Source organism: Humulus lupulus, chromosome X, assembly GCF_963169125.1.
Source record: "Humulus lupulus chromosome X, drHumLupu1.1, whole genome shotgun sequence".
In the NCBI taxonomy this organism is placed as follows: Eukaryota; Viridiplantae; Streptophyta; class Magnoliopsida; order Rosales; family Cannabaceae; genus Humulus; species Humulus lupulus.
Genome location: NC_084802.1, coordinates 74951006 through 74978532, shown reverse-complemented (window position 1 = coordinate 74978532; position 27527 = coordinate 74951006). Strand labels below are relative to the sequence as shown.

Genomic DNA, 27527 nt, shown 5'->3' with positions numbered 1-27527 from the left:
CTGGAGTCTTCCTTGCAAATGTACATGTGGACCGACCTTTTGGGAAGCTGTTTTATTTTTGGAAATGTTGTGTAATTTTCCTAAACAAGGCTCACTCTACTCTTTATAAAACATGTTTGTAACTAAATGTTAAGTATGGCCATATGACTTTTTAAAAAGTTTTTTTTTTCTATGGGTTTTTGAGGCATTTTGTTAAATGAAAACATTTATATTTCCGCATTATCGAGTCTTGAAAATCCGGGTCGTTACAATATTCTCTTGAAGGCTTGTCGTTACTGACGTTCTCACGTCGTTGGCTAAAAACACAGTCAACAATTTAGTTTATTTATTGGAGCTTAATATTATAGGTCCATGGTCTCCGAAATGGCTCAAACAATCACTGACAAAGGTAAATACAAAAATGGGCAAAAATGACTTATGTGATAAGTAAAATATTTTTCTGTGTATCAAACATAATTATTGTTTAATTATGTGTAATTAATTAATTAAGAATTAATTAATTATTTGATTTAACAAAAATATAATTAATTTTGAATTAATTTGTTTTTGGGATTTTTGGTATTTAAATAATAATAAAATTGGAAAAAATCACATGCCATCATTGGCATGTGGTACACGTGTAGCACAGTGCACAGTTACTGTGCTACACGCATAAGAGACTGTAATCAGTTTCTAAGTTCCACAATTTTAGTTATTTAAATATTAAATAAATAATGAGATATTGTAATTTGATTAAAATATTATTATTTAAACAAAAATCTGATAACTGATTAGTTATTTTCAAATTGTTTAAAATAACTAAGATTTTATTTTAATATATTGGATATATTAAATATAGGATATCCGTTTTTCAAAACGTAACTTTTCAGGGATAGAAAAATATCTAGAAATCTCTCTCAGAGAAAAAGAACAGTGACACAAACAAAAGTCACTATTCTTCACAAAACCTAAGTCTAAACTTTATCAGATCTCATGTGTTGAGAACATCTGATAAATAGTTTTTTTGCCTATTGTTTCTATAGGGAGCCCACACTCGTTCTTTGTGTGCTAAGAACATTTTGGAAGATCTTGGTGTGAGATCTCAAGGATTTAGCCATACAAAAAGATAGCAGCAAGGAAGGACCTGAGGTAATTTTTCTATTCATGTCTTTGATTCAATATATATATATATATATGCATGTGAAGAAGTAGATCTAGAAATCTTATGGGATTAAACTAACAATTTGATTGTTGTTCCACTGCGCATAATCTCTAATTTGATCAATAAAAACCAACAAATGGTACCAGGGCCATCTTCACATATTTATATATATTGAATCTGTGTGGGTTTATTTTTATGCATTTATTTATTTTGATGAATGGATGGATGGCTTAATGTGATTGAATGCATGAGAATGTTGAATCGTTAATTATATGGTGTTTTTGGGTTAGGATTTGTTTATGATTAGATCATTGTGTAAGCCATTAAAGGGCATAGGATTTATGTGATTTTATTTGGTTTTTGACACCATAAAATTGTAATTCCGATCACACAAAAGTCAGAACGGAGCCCGGGATTCAGAATTCAGCCATCGATCCTCCAAGCCACTGCCGGGACGTCGTACGGACGGGTCCGTACAATCCAGCCCCGGCAGCCCCGTTTGACGCCACGTGTCCCCGCCTGACTGGTCCATAATTTTTTTTATTTTTTCTGAAATTAATCTGTTATTTTTTTAAAATTTTAAAATGTTTAAATATCCTATTTTTGAAATTTTATATTTAAATAATGAGATATTTTTGTTATCTTAACAAACCTTTTTTAATATCTTATTTAAAATTTATTTTTTCAAAATAACAGATTTTAATTTAAATTCATTTCAGTTTTAATTAAAAGTTGTTTTAATTAAAAAGAAAAATAAAAATAATGATTATTTAAAAGTTTGTTTTAATTAATCAAAATAATTAGAATTTTTTTTTCTTATTATTATTCTGGAACAACAACGACACATATCCTACCGACAAAGTAAAGAAGCCCGATGGAGATCAAGGCGGTTTTATTTTATTTATTTTAATTTTATAAAGTTGTTGTAAAATTAGAAATACCCAAAAGCACCTGGTTCAACATTTATTGTTTATTTATTTATTTAAATAATTATTTTCATGTGGTTAATGTGATTGATAACATGTTCATGCATTGTATGCCATACGTAAAAACCCACACAGTCATAATCATGCATCTCATTAGTAGAAACATGATTATTAGGATTGTCCTATATGTTTATATGAATTGTTTTACGAAATCAATTGCATGTAAATTACTTAGTTTCTTTTTTGAAAACTTGGTAAAATATCACACCAAATTTTAAGTCTTTATGACTTAGTTTCTTTAAACCAACTTTATTTTAAAAGTGTTTTTTTAGTAAAGTTTAGATGAACATGATTAGTAATTTAAAATTGGATATGGACCTAGAAACTCGCTTTCTTTCCAATTTTAATTATGTTCACAAGGTTTAAAGATGTTATAATTAATTTGGAATTAATTAGGTTAAAAACACTTATTTCAAAATAGTGAGTGGGAGAGGGTTGATATCTCAAACATAACCCATGGTCTCCATTATTAATATAACAACGTGAGATATGAATAGCGCCTCGCGACGACTTTGTTTTTCGTCCCCCCAAGGAAGGTGTCTAGACATATCAATAGCAAGGTTGTATTTCTTACATAGATAGGAACTAATGATGTATTTTATGCTTGATCGACCCTAAGGCGGCATGTCCTAAGTTAAGTCATGAACTCCGAAATAATGGGTTACACTCACAAAGTTATGATTGAGCTCGTGCAGTGGATAATCATAACTTGACCAAACTAAGCGGTACTTTAATGTTTAAAAGAGAAAATAAAGAGTTGTTTTAAGTTTTAAACAAAAAAGATAAGAATGTCTTATAAATTCTCTAAAATTAATTTGACCGACCCTAAGGCGGTATTTAATTGTTAGAAACTTTTATCGTGGAAATTAATCTTTATTTTATGTGTTTTAATTGTGCTCATGCATCACGTTTAATTTCCGAAAACTTTGATATTTATTTTTCTAAATATAATAATATTATTTGTATTTATTGCTAGCAAAAATGTCTATTGGTGAATTACACACCGATGCCTTTCTCAAATCCTTGGTTTTTGAACCTGAAAATATGCAACACTGGTTTCGAGGCATGTTGACTATTTTTTCTTATAAGAAGATGATGTCAACTGTCTGTGAAAAACCTCCAACAGAACCACCTCTGGCTACTAGCTATGAAGCAGAAGAAAAATATGCAAATTGGATGAAATCCGATCAGTTGGCACGTTGTTGCATGCTTTCAACCATGCCTGACGAAACAAAGGAAAAATATATATACTATGACTCAGCACATGAGATGTGGCGAGCAATGACAGAGGAAGTCTTTGCTGAGTGTCATCGTTTATATCAAATGAAAAAGGTAAATAAGATTTACATATATTTTTCAACTTTGAATAATAGATTCAAATACAATGAATAAATCATATTCAAATTTTTGGATAGTAGATTAAAAAATATATGCCACTAATCCATTTTTCTTTTGTTTTTCCTTTTGTAGAATCAGAACCCTGAAAAGGAGGAAGAGATTGATGAGGATTTTGGTAGCAAGTAAGGAGCTGAAGAAGTTGGAGAGTAGTTTTTATTTAGTAATTTTATTGTTAGTTAAAATATTTAAATTTCTTTATTTTGTTTTAGAAATTTTAGATTTCTTTAAACAAAGAAAACTACAGTCTAGAAATTTAGTTTATTGTTAATAATTTTGATTATTAATGTTTGGAAACTTATTTCTATTTTTGCATAACATTTATTTCTTTTATTAATAAAGTAGTTATTATTTAAAGAAATTATCTATTTACTTGTTATGCAAATGCTTTGGGATAAACAAAGTTTACATACTCATAATGAATGACAAATTTTTTATAATTCTAAATTATTTAAAAACTGCTAATCCTAGATCTATTAAACTAATTCCGATAGTGAAACATATCTGTGGCACTTGAGATTGGACCATATTAGTCTAGACAGAATAAATAGGCTGGTAAAGGATAGTCCTTTAAGAGAACTATCTATTGGATCTCTCCCTATTTGTGAATCCTGTCTATAAGACAAAATGACCATGAGACCTTTCTCTGCTAAAGGTTCAAGAGTCACAGAACTACTTCAGCTAGTACATATGGATGTTTGCAATCCACTTAATGTACAAGCGAGAGGAGGTTGTGAATATTTCGTCACTTTCATTGACGATTATTCGAGATATGGTTACCTATACTTAATGCAAAGAAAATCTGAGACTTTTGGAAAGTTCAAAGAATTTCAAGCAGAGGCTAAAAAGCAATTAGGTAAATCACTAAAAAGTACTTCGATCTGATCGAGGAAGAGAGTACTTGGACTGTGAATTCAAGAACCATCAACGTGAGCATGGCATTCAATTCCAACTCACTACACCTGAAACAACACAGTAAAATGATGTTTCAGAAAGTCAGAATAGAACGTTATTAGATATGGTTAGATGAGTGATGAGTTCTCATCATTACCACTGTCATTCAGGGGCTATACGATTCAATGTGTACTATACACATTGAATGATGTTCCACCTAAGTCTATCCAAAAGACATCCATAGAATTATGGAATGGTTGTAAACTTAGTTTACACCATTTTAGAATTTGGGGGTGTCATGCATACGTGCTCAAAAGGAAGACCGGGAAGTTGGAAACGCGCTCTGAAGTGTGTATGTTTGTGGGATATTCCAAAGAGACTAGAGGTGGAATTTTCTATAGTCCAAAAAGAAAATAAAACATTTTTATTGACAAATGCAACTTTTCTTGAATATGACTATGTTAATAACCACAAACCTCGCAGTAAGGTTGTACTGGAGGAGATGGTCTCAAATAAAGTCGCAAAGTCACCCGCAACAATTAATGATAAAACAACCGAAGAAACCACAATTCCTGAAAAGGAAAAACCAGCGCAACGTCGTAGTGGGAGGATTGTGAGACAACCTATTTGCTACGAACATGAGGCACACATTCCTATATCAGATACTGAAAAGGACGATCCATTGAATTTTAAAGAAGCAATGGAAGACCCTGATGTTGATAAGTGGCAAGATGCCATGAATCAAGAAATAGAATCAATGTATTCCAATTTAGTCTGGGAACTTGTAGATCTGCCTAACAATGTTAATGCCATTGGATGCAAATGGATCTACAAGAAGAAAAGGGGTGCAGATGGAAAGGTAGAGACCTATAAAGCAAGGCTTGTGGCCAAAGGCTACACACAGAGAGAGGGTGTAGACTATGAAGAAACATTTTCTCCTGTGGCCATGCTTAAGTCCATTCGCATACTCTTATCCATAGCTGCCTTCTATAATGATGAGATATGGCAAATGGGCGTCAATACAGCTTTTTCTGAATGGCCACCTTGATGAAACCATTTATATGGAACAATCAGAAGGGTTTATAAAGAAGGATCAAGATCAAAAGGTATGCAAATTATTGAAATCCATATATGGATTGAAACAAGCATCAAGATCTTGGAACTTAACATTTGATGAAACTATTAAAACATATGGTTTCGAACAAAATGTTGACGAAACATGTGTTTATAAATACATCAAAGGAAAAATTGTGGTTTTCTTGGTTCTTTATGTTGATGATATCCTACTCATTGGGAATGATGTAGAGACATTATCAAATGTAAAGAAATGGTTGGCTGACAAATTCCAAATGAAAGATTTGGGAGAAGCGAGCTATGTTCTAGGCATTAAAATTCTAAGAGATTGAAAGAACAAGTTCCTAGCACTTTCACAAGCAAATTATATTGATAAAGTGCTTGAAAGATTCTCTATGGATAATTCCAAAAAGGGTCAATTGCCGACCAGACATGGAATTACTCTTTGCAAAGATCAGTGTCCAAAGACACCACAAGAGCAAGAGGATATGAGAAAGTATCCCTATGCATCAGCTGTAGGGAGCCTAATGTATGCAATTTTATGTACTAGACCTGACATATGTTATGCAGTAGGGATTGTCAGTCGCTATCAATCAAATCCAGGCTTGGAACACTGGATTGCGGTGAAACATATTCTCAAGTATCTCAGGAGAATGAGAGACTATATGCTGGTATATTCGGGTAATGACCTCGAACCTACTGGATACACTGACTCAGAAAGATTTTCAATCTGACAAGGATAGTAGAAAGTCTACTTCTGGGTTAGTATTCACTCTTGGTGGTGGAGTAGTTGTATGGAGAAGCATTAAGCAATCCAGTATAGCTGATTCAACCATGGAAGCTTAATACATAGCAGCTTATGAAGCAGCTAAGGAAGCAGTTTGGCTGAAAAAGTTCTACACAGATTTGGAAGTAGTTCCAGAAGTGGAGAAACCACTTGTTCTTTACTATGAAAACAGTGGAGCAATGGCCAATTCTAAAGAACCAAGAAGCCACAAGAGGGGAAATCATATAGAGCGCAGATACCTCTTAGTTAGAGAAATCGTACATAGAGGAGATGTGACCATTCTGAAAATCGCATCAGAACACAACCTGGTGGACCTGTTCACGAAGACGCTTCTAGCAAAACAATTCGAGGGTCATGTACGTAATATGGGATTGAGAGAAATGCCTCACTTGCTTTAAGTACAAGTGGGAGATTGTTAGGAGTGTGTCCTAAAAGCATGTAAAGACAATTTTATTTTTCTGTGAATAAATATATACAATGGTTTATTATTATTATTATTATTATATTTAGATTGTTAAATTATTGTTTGAATAATTTTGGAAATATCAGAAAAATTCCATATTCATTATTGAGGATGTGATCTTGTATTAGTACGAGAGAATTAAGATCACATAAATGAATAAAAATAGTCAACAACAACAAATTAAAGTTATGGAATTCTTTAATAGGAGTTGTAAGTACGATTTGCTAAGTATCATAATGATACAAATAATCTAGATTCAGATTATTGATGTGGAAAGACATCTCGGTAAATGTGCTTTATATAATATGATTATATATGACATGGACTGATATGAATTAAAGTCTTCATCCAAAAACCATTTAACAATAAAGACTTGTAATTCATATCATAACTGATGATCATTTATAGATCAACCTAAATTCTGAGTGTTCATGAACTCCTGTTCATGTTTATTAATTCTTTTGATTCATTCGTTAAGGCCTCTTCAAAGAATGAGGCTAATGGCTTTTGTTTTGGAGATTTAATATCATGGATGGCTGGAAACATGTATCAACAATATGGAATCTAATATTTTCTAACGGATCGTATATTAGTTCCCTTAAGGGTTAATTCTGGAACTGAATGATTTTGAGCTCAAATCTATAATTAGATTATAGATTAATTATTCACTAGTGAATTAATGGTACTTAAGGAATAAGACGTAAATTAGAAAGGTAAAATGGTAATTCTTCCATTCTAATTTATGAACTAATTAATTAGAGGGTTGAACTATTGTAAGATGGTTATATCAATGGACGACTTAAGAAAAGATTTATGTAAAAATATATCTATAACATAAAGAGTGCAATTCTGAATTTATAGTGGAGTAATATCATAATTAATAAATTAACTATTATAATTAAAGAGTTTAATTATTTAGTTTATTTATTGAAGCTTAATGTTATAGGTCCATGGTCCCCGAAATGGCTTAAACAATCACTGACAAAGGTAAATACAAAAATGGGCAAAAATGACTTATGTGATAAGTAAAATATTTTTCTATGTATCAAACATAATTATTGTTTAATTATGTGTAATTAATTAATTATTTGATTTAACAAAAATAGAATTAATTTTGAATTAATTTATTTTTGGGATTTTTGGTATTTAAACAATAATAAAATTGGGAAAAATCACATGCCATCATTGGCATGTGGTACACGTGTAGCACAGTGCACAGTCACTGTGCTACACGCATAAGAGACTGTAATCAGTTTCTAGGTTCCGCAATTTTAGTTATTTAAATATTACATAAATAATGAGATATTGTAATATGATTAAAATGTTATTATATAAACAAAAATCTAGAAAAATATCTAGAAATCTATCTCAGAGAAAAAGAACAGTGACATAAACAAAAGTCACTATTCTTCACAAAACCTAGATCCAAACTTTATAAGATCTCATGTGTTGAGAACATCTGATAAATAGTTTTTTTGCCTATCGTTTGTATAGCGAGCCCACACTCGTTCTTTGTGTGCTGAGAACATTTTGGAAGATCTTGGTGTGAGATCTCAAGGATTTAGCCATACAAAAAGATAGCAGCAAGGAAGGACCTGAGGTAATTTTTCTATTCATGTCTTTGATTCAATATATATATGCATGTGAAGAAGTAGATCTAGAAATCTCATGGGATTAAACTAACAATTTGATTGTTGTTTCGCTGCGCATAATCTTTGATTTGAACAATAAAAACCAACATAAGCTACCCAAAATTACCAAGAAATTACCCAATTCTATGAATATCATAGTTTTAAGAGATATTCTAAGACCTTCTCAGTAAACCTAAGTTAGAGCCTATGTGCCAAAAACATTGAGAAAACAACCTAATTTTGACTACGGCGAAGCATGGGTGAGCATGGTAAATAAAACACAGAAATCAGTAAAGAAAAAGTTTCTTCGAAACAATAAGACTTATAGTGTGTTCATCGTTAGAAGAAGTAGATTTTGCAAGGGAGAGTTCCTGGAAGACTCTTGAGTATTTGAGTAACTGGGTTTCAGAGAGTTCTTGCAACAGATGGTTCTTGGGTTTTTCTCTGAGAAAGAAGAAGGGTTTGAAAATGCAGAAGAGAGAAGATGAAGAAAGATTTCGAATAAAAGGTGGTGAACTATGGAAATTGTCTATCCTATTTATACGTAAATGGCATAGATCAATTTGAGCCATCTGATTTGGTCAGTACAAGATCCAAGGGCTATGTTTCAAAAGACAAAACGGCAGCAAAAAGTTGACAAGACAATTATTGCAGTCCTCGAAACCCGAACAGACGCCAATTGTAGTGTTCCACGTGTCCAGTACTCGAGTAGTGGGCATGCATGGTTTATTACAATAGAAGTCTAAAAGTTCCTACTGTGTAGGTCAGAAGGTGACGTCATAAATCATGAGCAGGGACTTGGGGGGCAAATGTGTATCCTAATTTCAGCACGAGTCTTTCACTCAGGCAAATAAATGCATGGAAGTAATAGCTAAGGAGTCCATGTATTATCCACGTAGACAACACGATTTGCATGATTGTTGTACGAGCTAGGGATGCATAAATTGATAAGCGCAAGATTATAATATTTATAAGGCACGACCTCCAGAGTACGAGCTCGACGGTATATCCAACTCGTGATAATTTGGAGATATGACGTGTCTGCGGATCTCCGAAGACCCGGATACTTTATACGATCGTTTATGGCCAACCTGTGATATTTAATGTCCCAGATATTATGAGACTATTTATTTCATGATCATATCATATCCTAGTTTAAATGAGAATATTTCATATTAAATGTAATAAATATGTAAATCCGTGATTGACTCATGCGGTTACCCAAACTTGTCCAAGGAATTTCTCTATAAATATTGAGAATATTGGACAGGAAAAGGGACGACTATTCTGTAATATCGAAACTCTGTCAAAATAGAGAGAGAAAAGCAGTAATAGTATAGACTCGTGGACTAGGTGGATTTTAACCACTAAACCACGTACAAAGATCAGTGTTCTTGAGAGTTATTTTCTTATTTTGGTTTATCATCAAGCACTAATTCAACCATGTTATTTTCTTAATTCACTGTTGGCGAAAAATCGAATCAACAAACATGTTTACAAAAATCAAGATCTATAGTAAAAAAAATTGTACCAATTAGTATCTAACCGCTCAAGCTTTGACACAACATTTAAGAAGTTACAAAAGTTGAAAGTGTTAGCTCACTCCTATTTTACAAGATTTAAAATAATGTGTTCAAGTAATTTTGACTTATTAGAAAAGTGATTGTCCAGTGACTTAAGAAAACGAAATTTTCCTTTTACTTAAAAAGAATGACATAGTTATCTTTATTTGGATAGAAAACAGTTAGTCCCAGCTGGGGATTGAACCCCAATCCTTACTAAAACGTACACTAACACAACATGAGTAATCCTCTTCCACTTGGGGAAACTCTTTTATGTCAATAAAATTCTACCATTATTTGACTGAATGATAAAATAATGATCTATGTTTCAAATCATCCGATATAAGCGGTAATAGATAATATGTGCACCACAAACTGTGGCATGAATAACTTTATTATGGCCTTTAAATTATTAATGTATATGCGGAAAGGTTCATCACACGCTAGCTTAGCTCTTAAAATGTTTTAACAACATTACTATAAATCTGCTTATAAGTTGCATTTTCTAGAAGTAATATATATTAACAATAAAAAGCTAACAACCCCATAATATTACTTCTATCGCGAAGATTGCAGCTATAATTTTTTCAAAGTTGATAATTACAAGCTATTGGAAAAAAATAGAGTTGGTTCAGGAAATGTTACAAATATAATCAAAAAATGAAATAAAAAATAAAATTAAAGTGGAAAAGTTGTTTATAACCTGAGGTTGTTTAACCAAATATAAAGCCAAAACATTCTCGAAATAACTAAAAGCAATAGCCCCAAAATTCACAATTTGGAAACCAAAAACAGAGTCACATTGCAATCACAAGTAAAAAATAATTTAAAATAAAAAAATTACAATTTATCACAGAACAAATCACAATAATAGTCACTAATGTCCAAATTACTAAAAAATTAAACAAATCCAAAGATTCAAAATTTCATACCTCACTTAACCCTATTTTTCAAACTCCGTCATCCACAATTTCAACATTGGTTTGCCACTATTAAGATCGTCACCCAGAAATTAACATTTGCATTGAATGAAAATGGCAGGAAGTTGACCTAACCAGAGAGAAGCAAAAAAAAGGTATCCTTTGAGCCGAGTGAGGAGGGAGAGTGTTTTCTTAATTACAAAGAACAATGCAAAATATATATATATATATATATTTAGGGTTTGGCTTTGGTGCGGGCGTACGGAACGCCCGCACCCGTGCGGCTGTTTTGTGATAGTCTTTATTGGTTGAAAAGAGAAGGTGTTATTTGGTATGGTGGGGTTAAATGTAGGATATATCTCTCAGCTTATTCACCTCAGGTGTTATTTGGTATGGCTTTGGCTGGAGCCGAAAGAAAGCAAGACCCTTTCCGTTTGATGCCGAATTTTTTTGCAGATTTGTAGTTGATAACAAAGACCTTGGGTTGAATGGTATGTGGTTTCTTCATTATCATCTGTGAAGTTGTTTTGTATATTTCTTTTAGATATACCTCTGAGCTTATTCACCCCACTAACGTGAGGTGTTATTTGGGGTTCGGCTTGACCGGAAAGAAAGAAAACCCTTTCCGTTTGATGCCGAATTTTTTTGCAGATTTGTAGTTGATAACAAAGACCTTGGGTTGAATGGTATGTGGTTTCTTCATTATCATCTGTGGTTTCTTCATTATCACCTTGGTTAAATGTAGTCCATTCGAGTGTTAATGGAAATGATGTGAAATTTGTTCCTCATCATCTTTGTGCGGAAATCGTGTTTTACTCCAATATTTTGTTTCTTAACATTTTACCCAAAATAATCTGTGTGAAGTTTGAGGGGGAGTTAATTCTCTGGTGTGTTACTCGTTTTGTGGAGTGTTTCGACTAACCCTAATTTCTCTGGTTGGCGTCAAAGTTCAGAGGAGATCACTGGTAAGAGGATTTTTGGGGTTCACTGGTACGAGGGTTCTTCGTTTACTTACTTGTTAGGCTTCATTTATGTTTTATAATTGGTTATAATTTATAGGGATTAACTATTTACACGGTTCTGCTCATTTGTTGGCAGTAGGGCGAATTAGAAGAAGATAGAAGGAGAAGCTACTGAATCCAAAAAAATCACCTCATATACCATGCATTCCATTAGTTGATGATATGAACATATACATTTTGTACCTGAAAGTATTTTACCAGTTATTTTGTTTTATATACATAAATGTGAAGGGGTTAAGCAACACAAAAAAATAATAAATATTGGATTGTTATTATTCATATGTCTTTGTTTGGTGGCATTGACTAGAGAATTCAATAAATATATATTCTTTAGTGGTGTTTATGTTAAAGAGAGGCAGCATTCATGAAAAATGTTTTGCTTGTTGAATAGTTGTGCTGAGAAATTTATATTGAATTGAATCTCTGCTTGCTTTCTGTAATTATGTTACCATTATTGCATATTGTGAGCTCAATTTTACTGTTTCTGAATGACTTTTTGTATAACCATTGTAGAAGTTAGTTTGCTTTATAGTATTTTTGGAGGATGAATTAGAGCAACTATGTTATAATAGGCCAAAAAGCACCTGCCACTAGTGCTAGTACACTTTATTCAATGGATTTTTATAGCTTAATCCTGAAATACATAGTTGTAGCACATATCGCGTTGTCATATAATTAGCAGGGGATTTATCTTAATGGATTAGATGGTGTCATTTATTATTGCATTTAGAAGTAGATGAATTTGTATTAATTAATACAGACAGTGCAAGACCAGTATGTAAGGTGTAGTGTATCTATAATAAATGAATGTGAAAGTTGAAATATTTGAATTTCATTTATAAATATAGACATGTAATTGTAAATTAATCAAATGCATTTATTATTAGTTGGGGTGGGGTGGTTGTTATTGTTGTTATTAAATGTTTTTTGTTTTGTATACACAGATGGAAGTTTTGATTTTGAATGAGATATTAAAGTCTGTTGGAAGACTGCGTAACGAGTATGATGCAGTGAAGGATGATTTGAGGATAATTAAGTGTGATTTGCATAGAATACTCGATAATGGTAAACGTAGAGATGACGATCGAAAAATGTATGAATCTAGAGTGGTAGAAAGGTTTCTGGGAAGTTGTGATGCAACAGACTTAGTGAATCGCTCGGGGAAAGACGACATTGGTGATTGTGATGTACATATAGAGGGTGGGTTTGAGGGTAGAAGGTCTGAAAGTAAGATTGGAGATCTGGGTCTGGGTTCGGTAGACAAGGAACAAACATGGACGTTTGAGATAAATAAACCCACTTCTTCATTTGGTTTGGGTGGCTTTAAAAGTGGCGTGCAAAGTTTTGTTAATTTGTGTGGAAAGAGTGAGAAGAAGGTTATAAGTAATATGGGCGGTAGTTTCGTGAGTGGGAAGAGGATGAAGTTTGATGATACAGTTTTTAAGATGTCATCTCAATTTGGTGAAACTCTAATGCAGCGTCAGATGTCGAAGAAAGTAAGTAGGTTTAACTAATGATATATTTAATAGATTTTTTGTTTTATTGTTTTTTTGGTTGGAAAATCATTATGGTTGTCTAACTTAGATTGTGTAAAAGGGAGGTGTTCGCACAATAAAGGGCAAAACACAAAGTGTTGGAGATGTGAAGGGGCAAAGTCGTTCATCATCGAGGACAAAGTCCGGCAATTGTGAACTTGAAAAAACGAAGGTATATGTATCGTTCATTCTTAATATTTTTTGTTTGTTTTTGTTATGTGATTGATTCGTTTTTGTTATGTGATTTTTTATTTACTTGAACGATCTATGTCAATAGGCGAAGACGATGTCTGAGTCAATTCCACGTGGTGGCAGTTTGTCAAAGTCTGATGATCATATGAAGGCAGTAGGTCCATTCAAAGTGTCTCACCCAATTTTTGATGCTGATATTGTGGAGTTGGTTGAATATATATTTGATGAGGGGGGACCATTGGAGTATGTTTGACATAGTTTTTTAAAGTTATTTTTGAACTTTTTTATTCTTCATCATTTATGATATTTGTGTTTTTTTTTTATTTTGCTTTAGTGACATATTGGTACAGACTGATTTTAATTTCCTAGACAGAAGGTTGCTTAGAAGCTTGGGTCCACATGAGCACTTGAAGGGAGAGGTTAGCTATGCTGTTTAGTCGTATATTGTTTGGTGTAGTTGGTTGAGTAGATTTTGCGCTTTAATTTACAATTTTTTTAAAATTAAATGTTGTTCTACCTTCCTTATTATTGGTTTTATTTTTATTTAGAAATTTTTTAATTGGTTTCATTGGAAATATTGCAGGTGTTGAATGTAGTTTGTGAGATGAATACACGTCAAGAGCTACTCGTCTCGGAAGATCGATCACATTGGTATCTAAATACTAGAATGACGGTACGTTTATATTTATTTGGAATGTGGTATATTTGTTATATTGGGTTGACGACTGACGTTGAATCTTATTATATTAACGCTTAGACATCTGGGGTGAGTGTTCAGACTTTATTTCCTGATAATGGTAGTAGAGATTGTGCTCGAAAGTTTTTTATTGGAAACATGAAGAAATGCAAGGAGGTAATTAAATTTCCTTTATTTTTGTTTATGTCGGTCATGTGAAATTGTTGGTCATGTGAAATTCACATTTCATGCATATTGTTTATTTATGTGCATTATATTGCAGATTTTTATTCCAATTCATCAACAAACTATATTACACTTTTTGCTGTTGATAGTCCATGTGGGTGAGGAAGTTGTAGAAATATGTGATTCTTTGCTTGGAAAAGATGGGATTTCTAGTGGCCGTGGTCTTGTGAAAATGGTGGTGAGTTGTAATTTTGAATACTGAAACTTTGATTAAAATATGTGATTAGATGGAATTAGGCTGTGATTATATAGGGATAATTGAAAGGATTCTTTCAATTATTTTGTTTAATTAATTTAACTGTTTAGTGAGCATGTGAACCTAAATTTTATGAATCCTTAGCAGTTGAAATTGTAGATGCAGAAGCTTGACTCATTGCTGGCTGAAGACATAGCAAAGATGGAGAAACCTTTTTCATTTTGTACCTTTAAGGTCCTAACAAATTGTGGAGTTATACAACAATCAAATGGATATGATTGTGGCGTCCATGTTATTAATTTGATTGAGCGTCGGCATGCTCTTTATTACAAACACTCATCAGTAAGGCTTTGTCATGTTAATATTTAATATATTTGTTGATTATTCCACTAAAATCATTGCTGTAGTTATGATTATTTTATAAATATTTGTTATCAGTTTAATTCTGAAGAGGAGAGGATTCGCATTGCTGTTAGTTTGGTATCCTCTACTCACAACAAGAAGTGGCCAAAAGTTAAGAAGGCGATTTTGGCTTCGAAGCATAGCAAGAAGTGTCACAAGGGCGTATTTGAGGAGTAATTATTTTAATTTGATTTGGTATGGTTTTTGATGTGTTATAATTTTTTGGGAAATCAATGAACGATTGAGGTTTTACCTTACTGGTAGATTTGAAATAAAAAAGTATGATTTTGAATTTCCACCATATTGTTTGTATAAACCTCATGGTTTAACATAACATTAAATACGACTGACATGATATGGCATGGTTACATAGAGTTTGGGGATTTGATTGCTATAATCTATATCTTACTTTTTTTTTAAGCACATTATTGTTGTACATTAAAAGATAGATCATGTGAATAAATAAATTTTATAGAAAACAAAAATCTGGTTGCCTTACCTGGTTTAAAGGTTTGATAAAAAAGAATGGCTATGTGGATGTTAGTTAAATTTGTTCAATTAAATTTTGACATTTCAGTTTGTCAATGAGCAGGCAAGGTTGTTGCTGTGAAAAAAGAAGAGTAACTGAAGATTAATATTGCTTCATAACACAATTATGAAAGAGATGTGTTTGATAGCAAGAACCAGTAATTAAACATGTTAAGGCAAAAACCTATTATATGCACAATCAATGTTTCTTTGAGTTTGTAATCATCACAGGTTATGCATTACATAAAATAAGAAAGCATTTCAATAGATTGGCTACTTAGAAACTTAATTCAATGTAGAAATTACTGGTAGAAGTTAGTGACCATTGTCCTTTTCGATGAATCAAACATAAGGACTTTATCCCCTGATGCATTGAATTTTGGGTGTGTTAGATTGCAAGTTAACACCGAGTCTTACCAAACACATTGTTTTATTTGAACTACTATTCATTTACTTATGGAATTTTTTTATTTAGAATTTTGTTGTGATCAATCTATCACAAAAGAAGAACAATAACTAAACCGAAAAACTTCACAGCAAAAAAAAAATGGCAGAATCTTAACAAATTGGGCAGGGTTCTGTTTTGAGCAGTGAGGACCAGTTGGGTTTGATTAAACCTTTTACTGTCAAGGAGGTGAAATTAGCTATGTTTAGCATCCATTCTTTGAAAAGTCCTGGTCCGGATGGGTTTAGGGCTGGATTTTTTAAAGCTTTATGGAAGGATATTGGGAAGGATATTACTTGGGCTGTTATGGATTTCTTTGAATCTGCAAGAATCCCTCTCTCGCTGAATAGCACTTTGCTTACACTTATTCCGAAAGTTGATCACCCTACTAATGCTTCTGAGTTTAGGCCTATCGCTTGCTGCAACACCTTATATAAATGCATTTCCAAAATGTTATGCAATAGACTTAACCTTGTTCTTCCTGCTTTGATTAGCCAAAATCAAGGGGCGTTCATTAAGAATAGGTTCCTTGCCCATAACGTTCTTATTCTCCAAGATTTTTTAAAAGGTTATAATAGGAGAAATGTTTCTCCTCGTTGCATTATGAAGATTGATATAAGCAAGGCTTATGATTCAATAGATTGGAATTTTTTGGAAAATCTTCTTAATGCTTTGTGCTTTCCTAAGAGGTTTATTAAATGGATTATGGTTTGTCTCAGAGGTTCTTCTTATGCATTGGTGTTGAATGGTAGCATTCAAGGGAGGTTCCAAGGTGCTAGAGGGCTTAAACAAGGAGACCCAATCTCTCCTCTTTTGTTTGTAATAGTGATGGATTATCTAACTAGATTGTTGTTAAAGACTTCTAGGGAGAAAGAGTTCAAGTTTCATCCCTTATGTAAGTCTTTAAACTTGGTTAGTCTTTGCTTCACTGATGATCTCTTATTGTTTTGCAAATCTAACAAGTCTTCGGTCAGGCTTATTCAGCAGGCTTTTTCAGTGTTTACTAACACTTCGGGTTTGTCTATTAATAATTCCAAGTCCAGAATTTATTTAGGGGGTCTGGATGCAGGGGAGAAGGACAGTTTGCTGCAAGATTTTTGTCTCCAAGAAGGGCAGTTTCCCTTGAGGTATTTGGCCATTCCCTTGAGACCAACTAAATGGAGGGCTTGTGACTGTGTTATCCTGATTGATAAGATGAGAGCTCGATTGAAAGGGTGGTCTAGTCGCCACTTATCTTATGCAGGCCGGGTTCAGTTGATAAACTCAGTTTTGTTGGGCATTCGTTCTCATTGGATGAATATCTTTATCTTACCTCAAAAAGTGGTGAAAGCCATTGATAGTTTGTGTTTGAAGTTTCTGTGGGGTGAGAAAGATAACAGAAGTAAAATGCATAGGATTTCTTGGGAGCACGTGTGCAGACCGAAATGTTATGGAGGGTTGGGGTTCAAAGATAGTGCTTCATGGAACAAAGTTATGATGGCTAAGTACATTTGGGCTATTACTTCAAAGCAAGACTTGTTATGGATGAAATGGGTTAATGGTATCTATCTAAAGGGTGTTTCAATATGGGGTTATAGACTGAAGCAGGACACCAGCTGGTACTGGAGGAGGATCATCAAGCTAAGTAACATTTGGTCTGATGCTGTGATGAAAACAACAGCTAGAAATGGGAAAATCCATATGAGCACTTTGTACTCGTTAGTTTTTCCTGGAGAGCTGGTGCATTATGGCAAGTCAGTCTGGTGTAAACTTTCGGCCCCAAAGCACCAGTTTATTCTTTGGATGGTAGTGAACCAGAAGCTGAATACCAGAGACTGGCTTCAAGCTTGCCATATTCATCTTCCTTCTATTTGCTGCCCAGTTTGTGGTCAAGGGGAGGAGACTCACCCTCATTTATTCTTTGATTGTATATTTTCCAGGAAAGTGCTCCTTGCTGTCAAGACTTGGCTGAGAGGTTTTTCTTGGCCAGTTAAGTTCAGGGAGTGGATCAAGTGGCTGGCATTGCCTCGGGATGGCTGGTTCTCTTTGATTCTTCATGCAGCTTGCGCAGCAGCGGTGTACCATATTTGGTTGAACAGGAATCAATGCTGGCTAAATCAGTTCTGTTTGCCAGTGTTCCAAATAGATCACTTGATTAGATACTCTATAAAAGCTAGAGTTTTGAATTTAGCTGGTAGTAATTGTACGTATAGAGAAAAACAAATGCTGAGGTTTGCTTGTAATCTGTGATTTTTGTTGAGGGTTTTAGTTCGAGGAGGGATGCTCCTTTTCTGTGTTAGCTTGGTTCTGTTTTGTAGTTAATCTGGTCTGATTTTGGCTGTAGTAGGTTGCTCCTTCTCTCAGCTTTGGTTGTAATTGTTTCGTTGATCAATAAAATCTTTTCTTTGATAAAAAAAAACAACAAAGTAATAAAACTTAGCTTTGCACAGGGATATACGTGGTTCAACTCATTTCTGAGTCTACATCCACGGGAACAACCTTATAGACTTTGTACTATCTTATTGATCAAATGAGATTACAAAAATGACAGCAGCTACAAATCCTTTACAACAAAAAGTTCTTCGGTATCAGGATTGCAAGAACTTTAACTCTTCTTCTTTCTACTTCTTGGAACAGATCTCTTATTATCTTGACCTTATTCTAAAAAATGAAATCTGTATATATATATATATATATATATATATATATGGTCGGTGAGATACAAAGGTTGTTGTCAATTATATTTACAGGTCATCTTAAATGAGGCTGACTTGTCAAGTGTTTGAACCACATCACTACAAATCCACCTTGGTTCAAAAGCACTTGAATGTCTCCTTCAGGATAGTACAGGCTGTTCCAAAACCTCACAAGAGGTCTAACCATATTCTCCTATATTTAACAAGTTCAGGCAGTGCCTAAACTTGTCTTGAGTGACCCCTTTTGTGAACATATCAGCTAGATTATTAGTTGTGTTTATCTTCTTAACTTGAACTTCTCTGTTAGCAAGTACCTCTCTAATAAAGTGCAGTTTAATATCAATATGTTTGGATCTCTCATGGAACATGGGATTCTTCATCAAGTGTAGAGCACTCTGATTGTCACAGTGAACTGTGATGTTTTGTGAATTAAATCCCAGCTCTTTAGTAAGTCCCTTTAGCCATATTGCTTCTTTAATAGCTTCTATGGCTGCCATATATTCAGCTTCAGTTGATGATAATGCAACTACTTTCTGCAAGTTAGCCTTCCAACTAACACACCCTCCTTGAACTGTAATACCCAGTTAGAGATCTTCTTGTGTCTATACAGCTAGCATAATCTGAGTCTACATACCCAACTACTTCGCTTTCAAACAATGGTTCTGAGTTAAAGATTAGTCCAACTTTTAGGGATCCTTTTATATACCTTAGAATCCATTTAAGAGCACATGAATTCCAATATACGATGAATCCATTTAAGAGCACATGAATTCCAATATACGATGAAGATAGAGCAATAATTAACAACTATATTGGTGTTAAATGTGTCCATGCTCTGTCCAGCACCCCTTCTATTTCAGTTATTCAGTTATAGTGCCCAAACCTTAGATGAACTTCTCAAACTCTCCGTCAGTGCAATATCAACAATCCATAAAGCAATTCCAGAAGTCGATCACTTCCTTATTATATCAATTATATATACAAAGTCATATCATTCATTGTTTTATTCGAACTAACTTCAAAACTTTCATTACCACTTAACCTAAATATATTCGACATTAAGGACATCAATTGCTCCTTAAATTATTCCCTCTAAATACCTGAAAATGTTATTGTAGAGATACTATAGATGTATTTGAACAAGATTCATAGTAGGACACCACCAAATTTATATGTAATATGTCAGAATTAATCCATCAAATTACAGTTGTAGTTGTTTTTTCAACTTTTGTCTATTCCCACTAGATATCAAAGTAACTGATATGGCTTACTTGTGAGATAATTATTATTCACACCAGCCAAGACTACTTTACAAGGGCGGACAAGATGATCCTTAATGTAATATGATTTAGATCAAGTATGGGGGGCTCACTTTGTTAAGTGCCTTCAAAGCTGTCTGGGGACTCTTTCACGACCTCTGCTATGTTCAGCTGGACAATGCATATCATAGTAAGCGAGGGATCGGCCACTATGTCATGTTATTTAAGAACCAATGTCCACTATAATTAATCATGTCTTTTTATACATCTCCGACATTTCCATTTGAAACATGTATGGAATATTAAAAAAAAGCTTAAAAGTTATATTGTCCTTCGTTTTTAATACAAATTTCCACTCCATTACCTAAAACCAGAAACAATGTAATTGATAATTCTTTACTAAAAGAAGTCTGGCCTACTAAATCACAGTTACTAATACAATTCAGACCTCATTCATGTCATATTTTACAACTTGCCTACTTAACCAACTTAATGTAATGTATTCTCAAACCAAGGTACATCAAAAAAGTGAAGTTATCATGTTCTTAAAGTGCCCACATACTGCCCCACAAGTTAAATTTTCTCATGTTCTCAGACTCTTCATGCTCTTCCATTTCAACATTTACTTCCTCATTCCCATCGATCTGCAACTCTGGTGTTCCACCCCTCTCATTACGTTCCATATCCATGGTGGTTTCTGCTGTCCAATTCACATCTTCTTCTCCCTCCAATTGTGATTGTTCATCATCATATGCTGAATCCTCGTGATCCCCTGCTTTCTCTGTTTTCTTGACTTTGCTTGGACATGTCAACTTGTTGTGGCCTGATTTTTTGCAAACACTGCACTTCCACCCAACACCTGCTCTAGACCCGGCCATCCTCCCTGTTCCCTTTGTCTTGGTGAAGTCTGGATTGGCCACCTTAAATTCTGAATGCCTCCTCAGCGGCAACTTGCTCTTCCCTATGTCTCCTCCTATGTGCAATGATTCCTTCAGTCCAACACAAATCCTCTGAATTTGAAGGGTAGCTTCTCTATACGCTGCCTGACTCTGACTTCCGAGGTACGCTACTTCATTTAAAATACTACTAAGTTCACCAAATCTTCTCGTAACCTCAGACTCCTTATCGGGGTAATTGGCGGGCTCTGGCTGCGTAGTACTCAGCCCAGCTTCTAGTGTCCACTGGGTCAATATAAGTGACTTTGGCATCTCAATTACATTAAGGCGTTTGATGGCTGCGAATATATGACGACATGGTATGCCAAATGAAATGAAGTGTTGGCACTCACAAACAAAAAAATCACGCCCAGCTGTCGCATACACGAATCTCCTATACCTATTGTCTCCATACTTCTGCAGTTCCATAATAGTCCCCTCCTCGTCGTTTTCCAAACTACTAACTCGGTAATCACCTTCCCGGGACATTTGTTGTCTAACTTTGTAAAACATGTTCCTTGTATAGATTTTAGATAACTCTGCTTCTATTTTAGGCAAATTTGTCACTCCCAAAACAGGATTCGTGTGTAAACACTGATAATCTTCTTTTAGATGTCCATGTCGAACCCATGAAGTAGCCATGTCAATGGTTCGAACAAAGTCGTACAACCTCATATTTTCATTCACTTTCCTCTTCAACACTGCATTAATACCTTCGTTACGCTGTGTGGTGGTCATCCCACAAAAAAAATGTCCCCTGAGGAACGTCTCCCCCCACTTGTGTTTTGTTGCCCATAGTTTTGCTGCATAGTCGGTGCCATCTAGTTCGTGGTCTGTTATTAGTTCATTCAGTTTGTGGTCAAACACCTCCTCCTCATAGTACGTGAAACATAAGTCACTAAGCCTTTCCGCAAACGTACAGTCCTTACCCTTCAAAATAGCTTTGTTGTGTAAATGCCAATAACAAAGACGGTGTACTGCATTCGGCATCAGCGCTTCGATGGATGCTTCCATAGCAAGATCACCATCTGTGACCACAGTCTTTGGCGCCACCCCATTCATGCATTCGAGGAATGCCTTTATTGCCCACATATAACAAGATGTCGACTCATTATGAAGGATTGCATAGCCAAATGGACATGTTTTGAAGTGGTTATTGACTCCTATCCATATCAACAAGGGCTTACCGTAGCTATTTGTTTTATAAGTCGAGTCAAAGGCAACTGAGTGTCCATATGTCTCGTAATCTAGACGAGCTTTCCCATCACCCCAAAATAAGTTCAGAAGTTGATTTGAATTATCATATGAAAAAGTTCCAAAGAAATTAGGGTCCATATCCGCTTTATGTTCTAAGTACCCCAACGCTCGACCAGCATGTGATGCAGCAAAGTCGACTGTTGACACAGCTGACATTCGATTGTAAAGGTCCTTCATTGTAAAAGGCATTTTATGGTAACCTCCAACTTGATTTTCCATGTATGACATTATGTGACACGTCCGCACACCAGCTTCTTTCAAGGTCTTCGCTTGGTTAGTATATCCATCTGAAACAACTCAGTTTGATCGAAGGAATTGCTTGTGCAATTCGAAAGTCAACGGGTGGGAATGGTCTGTAATAAACTCCTTGCAGACCCACTTGCTAGTTGTCTGAACAAGATTAACTCGGAAAGCCATCTTGCAACCCACTCGAGTTAGAGCATTGGGCCTCATTTTCCTATTTTCCCTTGTCAAATGACTGTTTGACCTAGTTCCTTGTCGTGAGCAAACCCACTCTCTTTCCCGAATCTCTCCACAAGAATTCTTCCTCATGTGACTTTTACGAAGGCTAAATCCCACAACCTTAGCGTAATCATATATAAATTCTTCGGCAGAATCCAAAGAGTCAAATACGTGGCCTATAAGGCTACTCTTACTCAACTTGAATGGGTCTCCATTAATTCCATACTTTTCCAAAACATTTGCCTCATCCTTTTCCAAATGCAAGCTAACATCCCCTTGTACATTTTCCTCTGCGGTTTGCTGTGTAGCACTAGTATGGCGACAATGATCTCCCATTTCAGCGTCGTCATTATAATCAAATATTTCATCGAAATCACTGTCAGCATTGACTCCCTCCATGTCACTGTTGTCCCTGGTCGTGAAGGAAATATAATCAATAGTGACACATGCAACATATTTCATTTCATAAACTGACTTATAAATATCTGATATCACCAAATCAATTTCGGAGGCCCATATTTTACCCATGACTATACTTACACGTTCGTCCTTAGCCTCCCAGCCCAACTGTATGATGGGCCTCACCTATTCCGACACTGAAACTCGTCATCGAAGAATGCCCACCTTCTGATATGGGCTGCAAATTTTAAAACCCCAAATGACATAATTCGCAACATTATACTACCATCTTTGGATCAATCCAAACTAACTATCAATATTAATGTTTTTCTATAAAAAAAAAACAAATAAACTAATACACCAACATTGTCATTAAGGTTTACAATTTGTACCAAAATTACTATTTTATTTCAGATGCGTCAACAAGTAGCATAGCCATGTACATTACCAAAAAATATATTTAAAAAAATATATTCGATTAAAAATAAAATGTACCTGTTATTTACGGTGCTTTAGTTCCTGCAGCTTGGTGACTATTTCAATGGAAGGATTCAAATAACTTTTATAATACCACCTCCTCCTCCTTGGTCGACTACTCTTTCATATATACATCACTCCTTTCACAGACAACCTACATCTCTAAACAAGATAAAAACACCTAGTGTTAATTGCCATACAATAATAACCCATCATTCCTATACAGAGGTATATCACGTCTAAAGAGTGTCAGCGTTGTCTACGTGCCACTCTTTGGTCCAATGGTTTAAGAAATGTTGCACCTTTTGAAATTATGTTCACATGGGGGAGTACAATCGAGCCCCGATATTGTGATCACTTCAAGCTGTCGAACACGTATCTTTTCCTTTATGAGAAATTGTACGTTTAATTTAATTCACAGTAAAAATAGTTTGCTTTTGTACTTTGACCTGACACCTTTTCAGCAACTGCAGCATCACTCCTAACGTGTATAGCTGACCTTCTTAGACGTGTACAACTGAATCATATTGCGTACACAGTTTTAGATTTATTAGTTTGGCCAATATAAAGTATTATTTAAACAGGTACACTTTTAATGAATTATAATCATTACTTTAAATGAATAAAATATTATTCAACAAGTTGCATTAATTTATAACTTCAGCTGTAACATCTCAACATGTACGGTGTGGTCATTTTTTCTTTTTTATTATAATCAAAAGTAAATGTGTGAGACCATTTAAAATTTATGAAACATACAATTTTAAAAATTGCAACCACAATCAGACAACATACTTTTAGATATTAAAGAGTTAGTACCAACATTATTATTGGTAAGCATGAAATAAAAACTTGTCATGGTGTGAAATCTACACGTGTCACTAAATAATTCATGTGACTTAATGGAATCAAAGTAATAATAAGTCTTTTACGCTTTTTACTTTCATTTTATTATTAAATTTCCTTCATAACCAACAAATAATTCACTACTCCAACACAGTGCATTAAATTACTAATTTATTTGTAATAAATCGTTGATAGTTAAATATTATTTCTTCTTTTGTCATTTCAAGTACCCACCCAGTTTATCGAATCCACCATTTTTTCCTTAAATGAACTTAAAACTCGATCACAACGACAGTAGACCCATTCATTCAAGAAAGTATCTGATTCATATATGCATACATGAGGATAAGTAAGATTCAATGGTGGCTACAAACACAACATACACATCCATCCTGACTACTATAGGTCACCTGAAAACGACGACACCGAGGAGTAATATTCTATTTATGAAATAGTAAGTGCATACGCTCATTGTAAGAGCTAAACCTCCTGTTCATTAACTATGAACTTTCTAAATAACATTAAACATATCACACACACTGCTTAATGATGTGTTGATTAATCTTATAAAACAAGTGAAATACTCAGTACTACCACATGAACTTAAAAGATAAACAGTACGTCTATCACATCAGCTGCCTCATATTGTTCTTCTTGCACGTTGTCTAAAAGACCGTTTTACTTCTGCCGCTTCCGGCGACTTCCACTGCTTGCATCGTTGTGTTTTCTTGCTTCTCGTTGGGCCTCCAGCAAAATATCGCACACCTGGTCTACTTGGTCCACCAAGCTCTCCAGCAAAGTTAGTGCATCACCAAGCTTCTTCGTAATGGGGTTCCCAGGCACCTCCTCCGGACCGTCTTCGGAGTGTTCTTCTTTTTGTTGTAACTCCGGCATTGGGACCAGCTGTTGCCGGACAGAGACACCTCCAGTGCGTCCAACACCATTCGCAAACTCCAATGGAGATGAATGACCTCCACTACTGCCATCTCCACCTTTGTTTGTGAAGTTGTTCATGCTGGGAACGTCAATGCAGCACTCCAAGATGTCTATTTTTGAAATAAGTTCACTCCACAACTCACGCAAGTAGTTCACCGAATGCTTCCTTATTTATACTTGTAATTAAGTTCACTCTTCACTTAATGAAATCAGTCGCATTATTTTTTATGCATATGCCCAAATAGTTCTCCTCGTATGCTCAACCTCTTAATTGAAGTATTTCAGAAATTTATGAATGCCAGTGGGCTTGTATATTCCACTTATTATGATAATGAGGATCACCATACAAATGAGACATGGCATGATTAAAGTTAATCATAATGTTACACATTATTTAAATTCTCCTAGTGTTCTCTTCCATGTTGAAGATAAATTTAAAACCGTATTTATTTTTTCTGACCGACGAGGAAATACGAAAATTTTAAATATAATACACTTTCGTCGTACTTATTCTTCAAACGCTTACTGTACTCTGTTTTCCTGGACCATTATTTCGTGTTTATGATTTTTGTAGAACACCACGTCAAATTAATTTATTTGTTTTCTAATCATAATTTACTTTTCGGTGTGAGATTATGTACTACGTCCTCGATATGACCATTTCAAGTATATCGACCCCAAGTCAATTCATATATAACCCCTCTATTACCTTCTTTAAATAATATCCCCTTAATTGAAACATCCAGCAATACATAGCAAACAAGATGCAGCCATTCTAAAAATTAAAAATAAAAAACCATAGGAATGAAATCCTTTGTTTTACAAACCCACTATAACAATACACTAATCGACCCATAATTAACGTTAACTAAAACTTAGGCAAACTATCTATGCCTGCCACCGAGTACCACTTCTCCAATGACCTCTAATCATCTCCACCATTGTCACTAGGGTCCTTCCTTTCTCTCCCCTTCCCCTATTTGCTCCTCTCCCCCACTGGGTGATGTCACTCCAGTTCGACGAGAACTGCCTTCCCCGACATCGTTGCCTGTGTTTGATGGTCCCGGACTGTCGGATGTAGCGAGCTCTGCCCTAAACCTTTCCCGGAGGCGATCATAACGACGGGACTCCGCACGGAGCACTCCCATTAGCATCCCCATTCGGTATGCATTGGCCACATCCTCCTCATCAATGGTTCTTCCTACAACTCTACATCGAATGCCACTTTCCAGATCGATCTCAAACTCCTCACTGCCAATGTTGGGGTGGCCTCCGTTATCTCTTCTAAACTGGCGAAAAGCCTCCAATGCCTCCGTCAAACTGTTAAACCCTTCGAATCAGCCACCGGGGAAGTCGAAAATTTGAGCATGGGTAACTCCCCATGTTGTATACACTCCAGGGCGCCTCCCCACGTACACAACAAAAAAGGGGTACGTAGACATAGAGTACAACAGGACTTAACCTGGTGGGACATAGATTACAAATCAAAGTAATTAAAATATGTTAATAAGCCAAAACTTCCCACTAAATTAAAGAAATATTTTTGCCAGAAAATAATGCCAGGAAACTTACTTCAGCAATGCAGAGTTCCCACCTTTTGCAGGGCACTTGAGCTATTATTCCTAACAAGTAGTTGAGCAGGCAATAAATTTAAATCCTAACATCCTTTTAAGTAGTCACTGCGGAGTGTATGGTTATCATCCTTTGAATAATGCATACTCATCCATTTGATTCATTTCCCTCTACACGGCTCCAGCACATGCCACACGTCCAAATAGGTCATTTGACTGTTCACCAATACTTCTTTTTACCCACGACCCTCACTGGACTAAGTACCAGCCAACCTGTGGACCACTAATAAAGGTGATATTTCAAATTTTTGGTTAAATCAGTAGTGTTTTTTTTTTTTTATCTGAAATGGCACACATTTTCTATTACCTTTATTTTACCTTCCAATATTTTGTCCGTTTTACGTTTTCTATTTTAACTTTTTACTTTCGAATTACCGCTCAATTATTTTTGTTGACGCCGTTTTTCGTCAAACAGTGAAAGAAGAGCACGTAAACAATAACTGAAAATGGCCAATTGAAATAAAACAATGTAAACACACGATTTTTACGTGGTTCGGCAGTTAAATCTGCCTTGTCCACGAGTCTTTGTTATTAAACTCAAGATTATCTCTAGGA

General features: G+C 34.8%; 1 protein-coding gene and 1 long non-coding RNA gene across 2 annotated transcripts; both read right to left on the bottom strand.

The window, feature by feature from the left end:
* Nucleotides 1-18949: 18949 nt before the first annotated feature.
* Nucleotides 18950-22440, bottom strand: LOC133805964 (protein FAR1-RELATED SEQUENCE 11-like). Its single transcript, XM_062244108.1, has 2 exons — nt 20592-22440; nt 18950-19341 (listed from the first exon to the last, which is right to left on the bottom strand). Exons 1-2 carry the CDS (start codon nt 22438-22440, stop codon nt 18950-18952), a joined length of 2241 nt encoding a protein of 746 aa, XP_062100092.1.
* Nucleotides 22441-26392: 3952 nt separating this feature from the next.
* LOC133805435 (uncharacterized) lies at nt 26393-26966 on the bottom strand. The gene is made up of 2 exons (XR_009878968.1): nt 26914-26966; nt 26393-26803 (listed from the first exon to the last, which is right to left on the bottom strand). It is a non-coding gene; the product is annotated as an uncharacterized LOC133805435 (long non-coding RNA).
* Nucleotides 26967-27527: the final 561 nt, after the last annotated feature.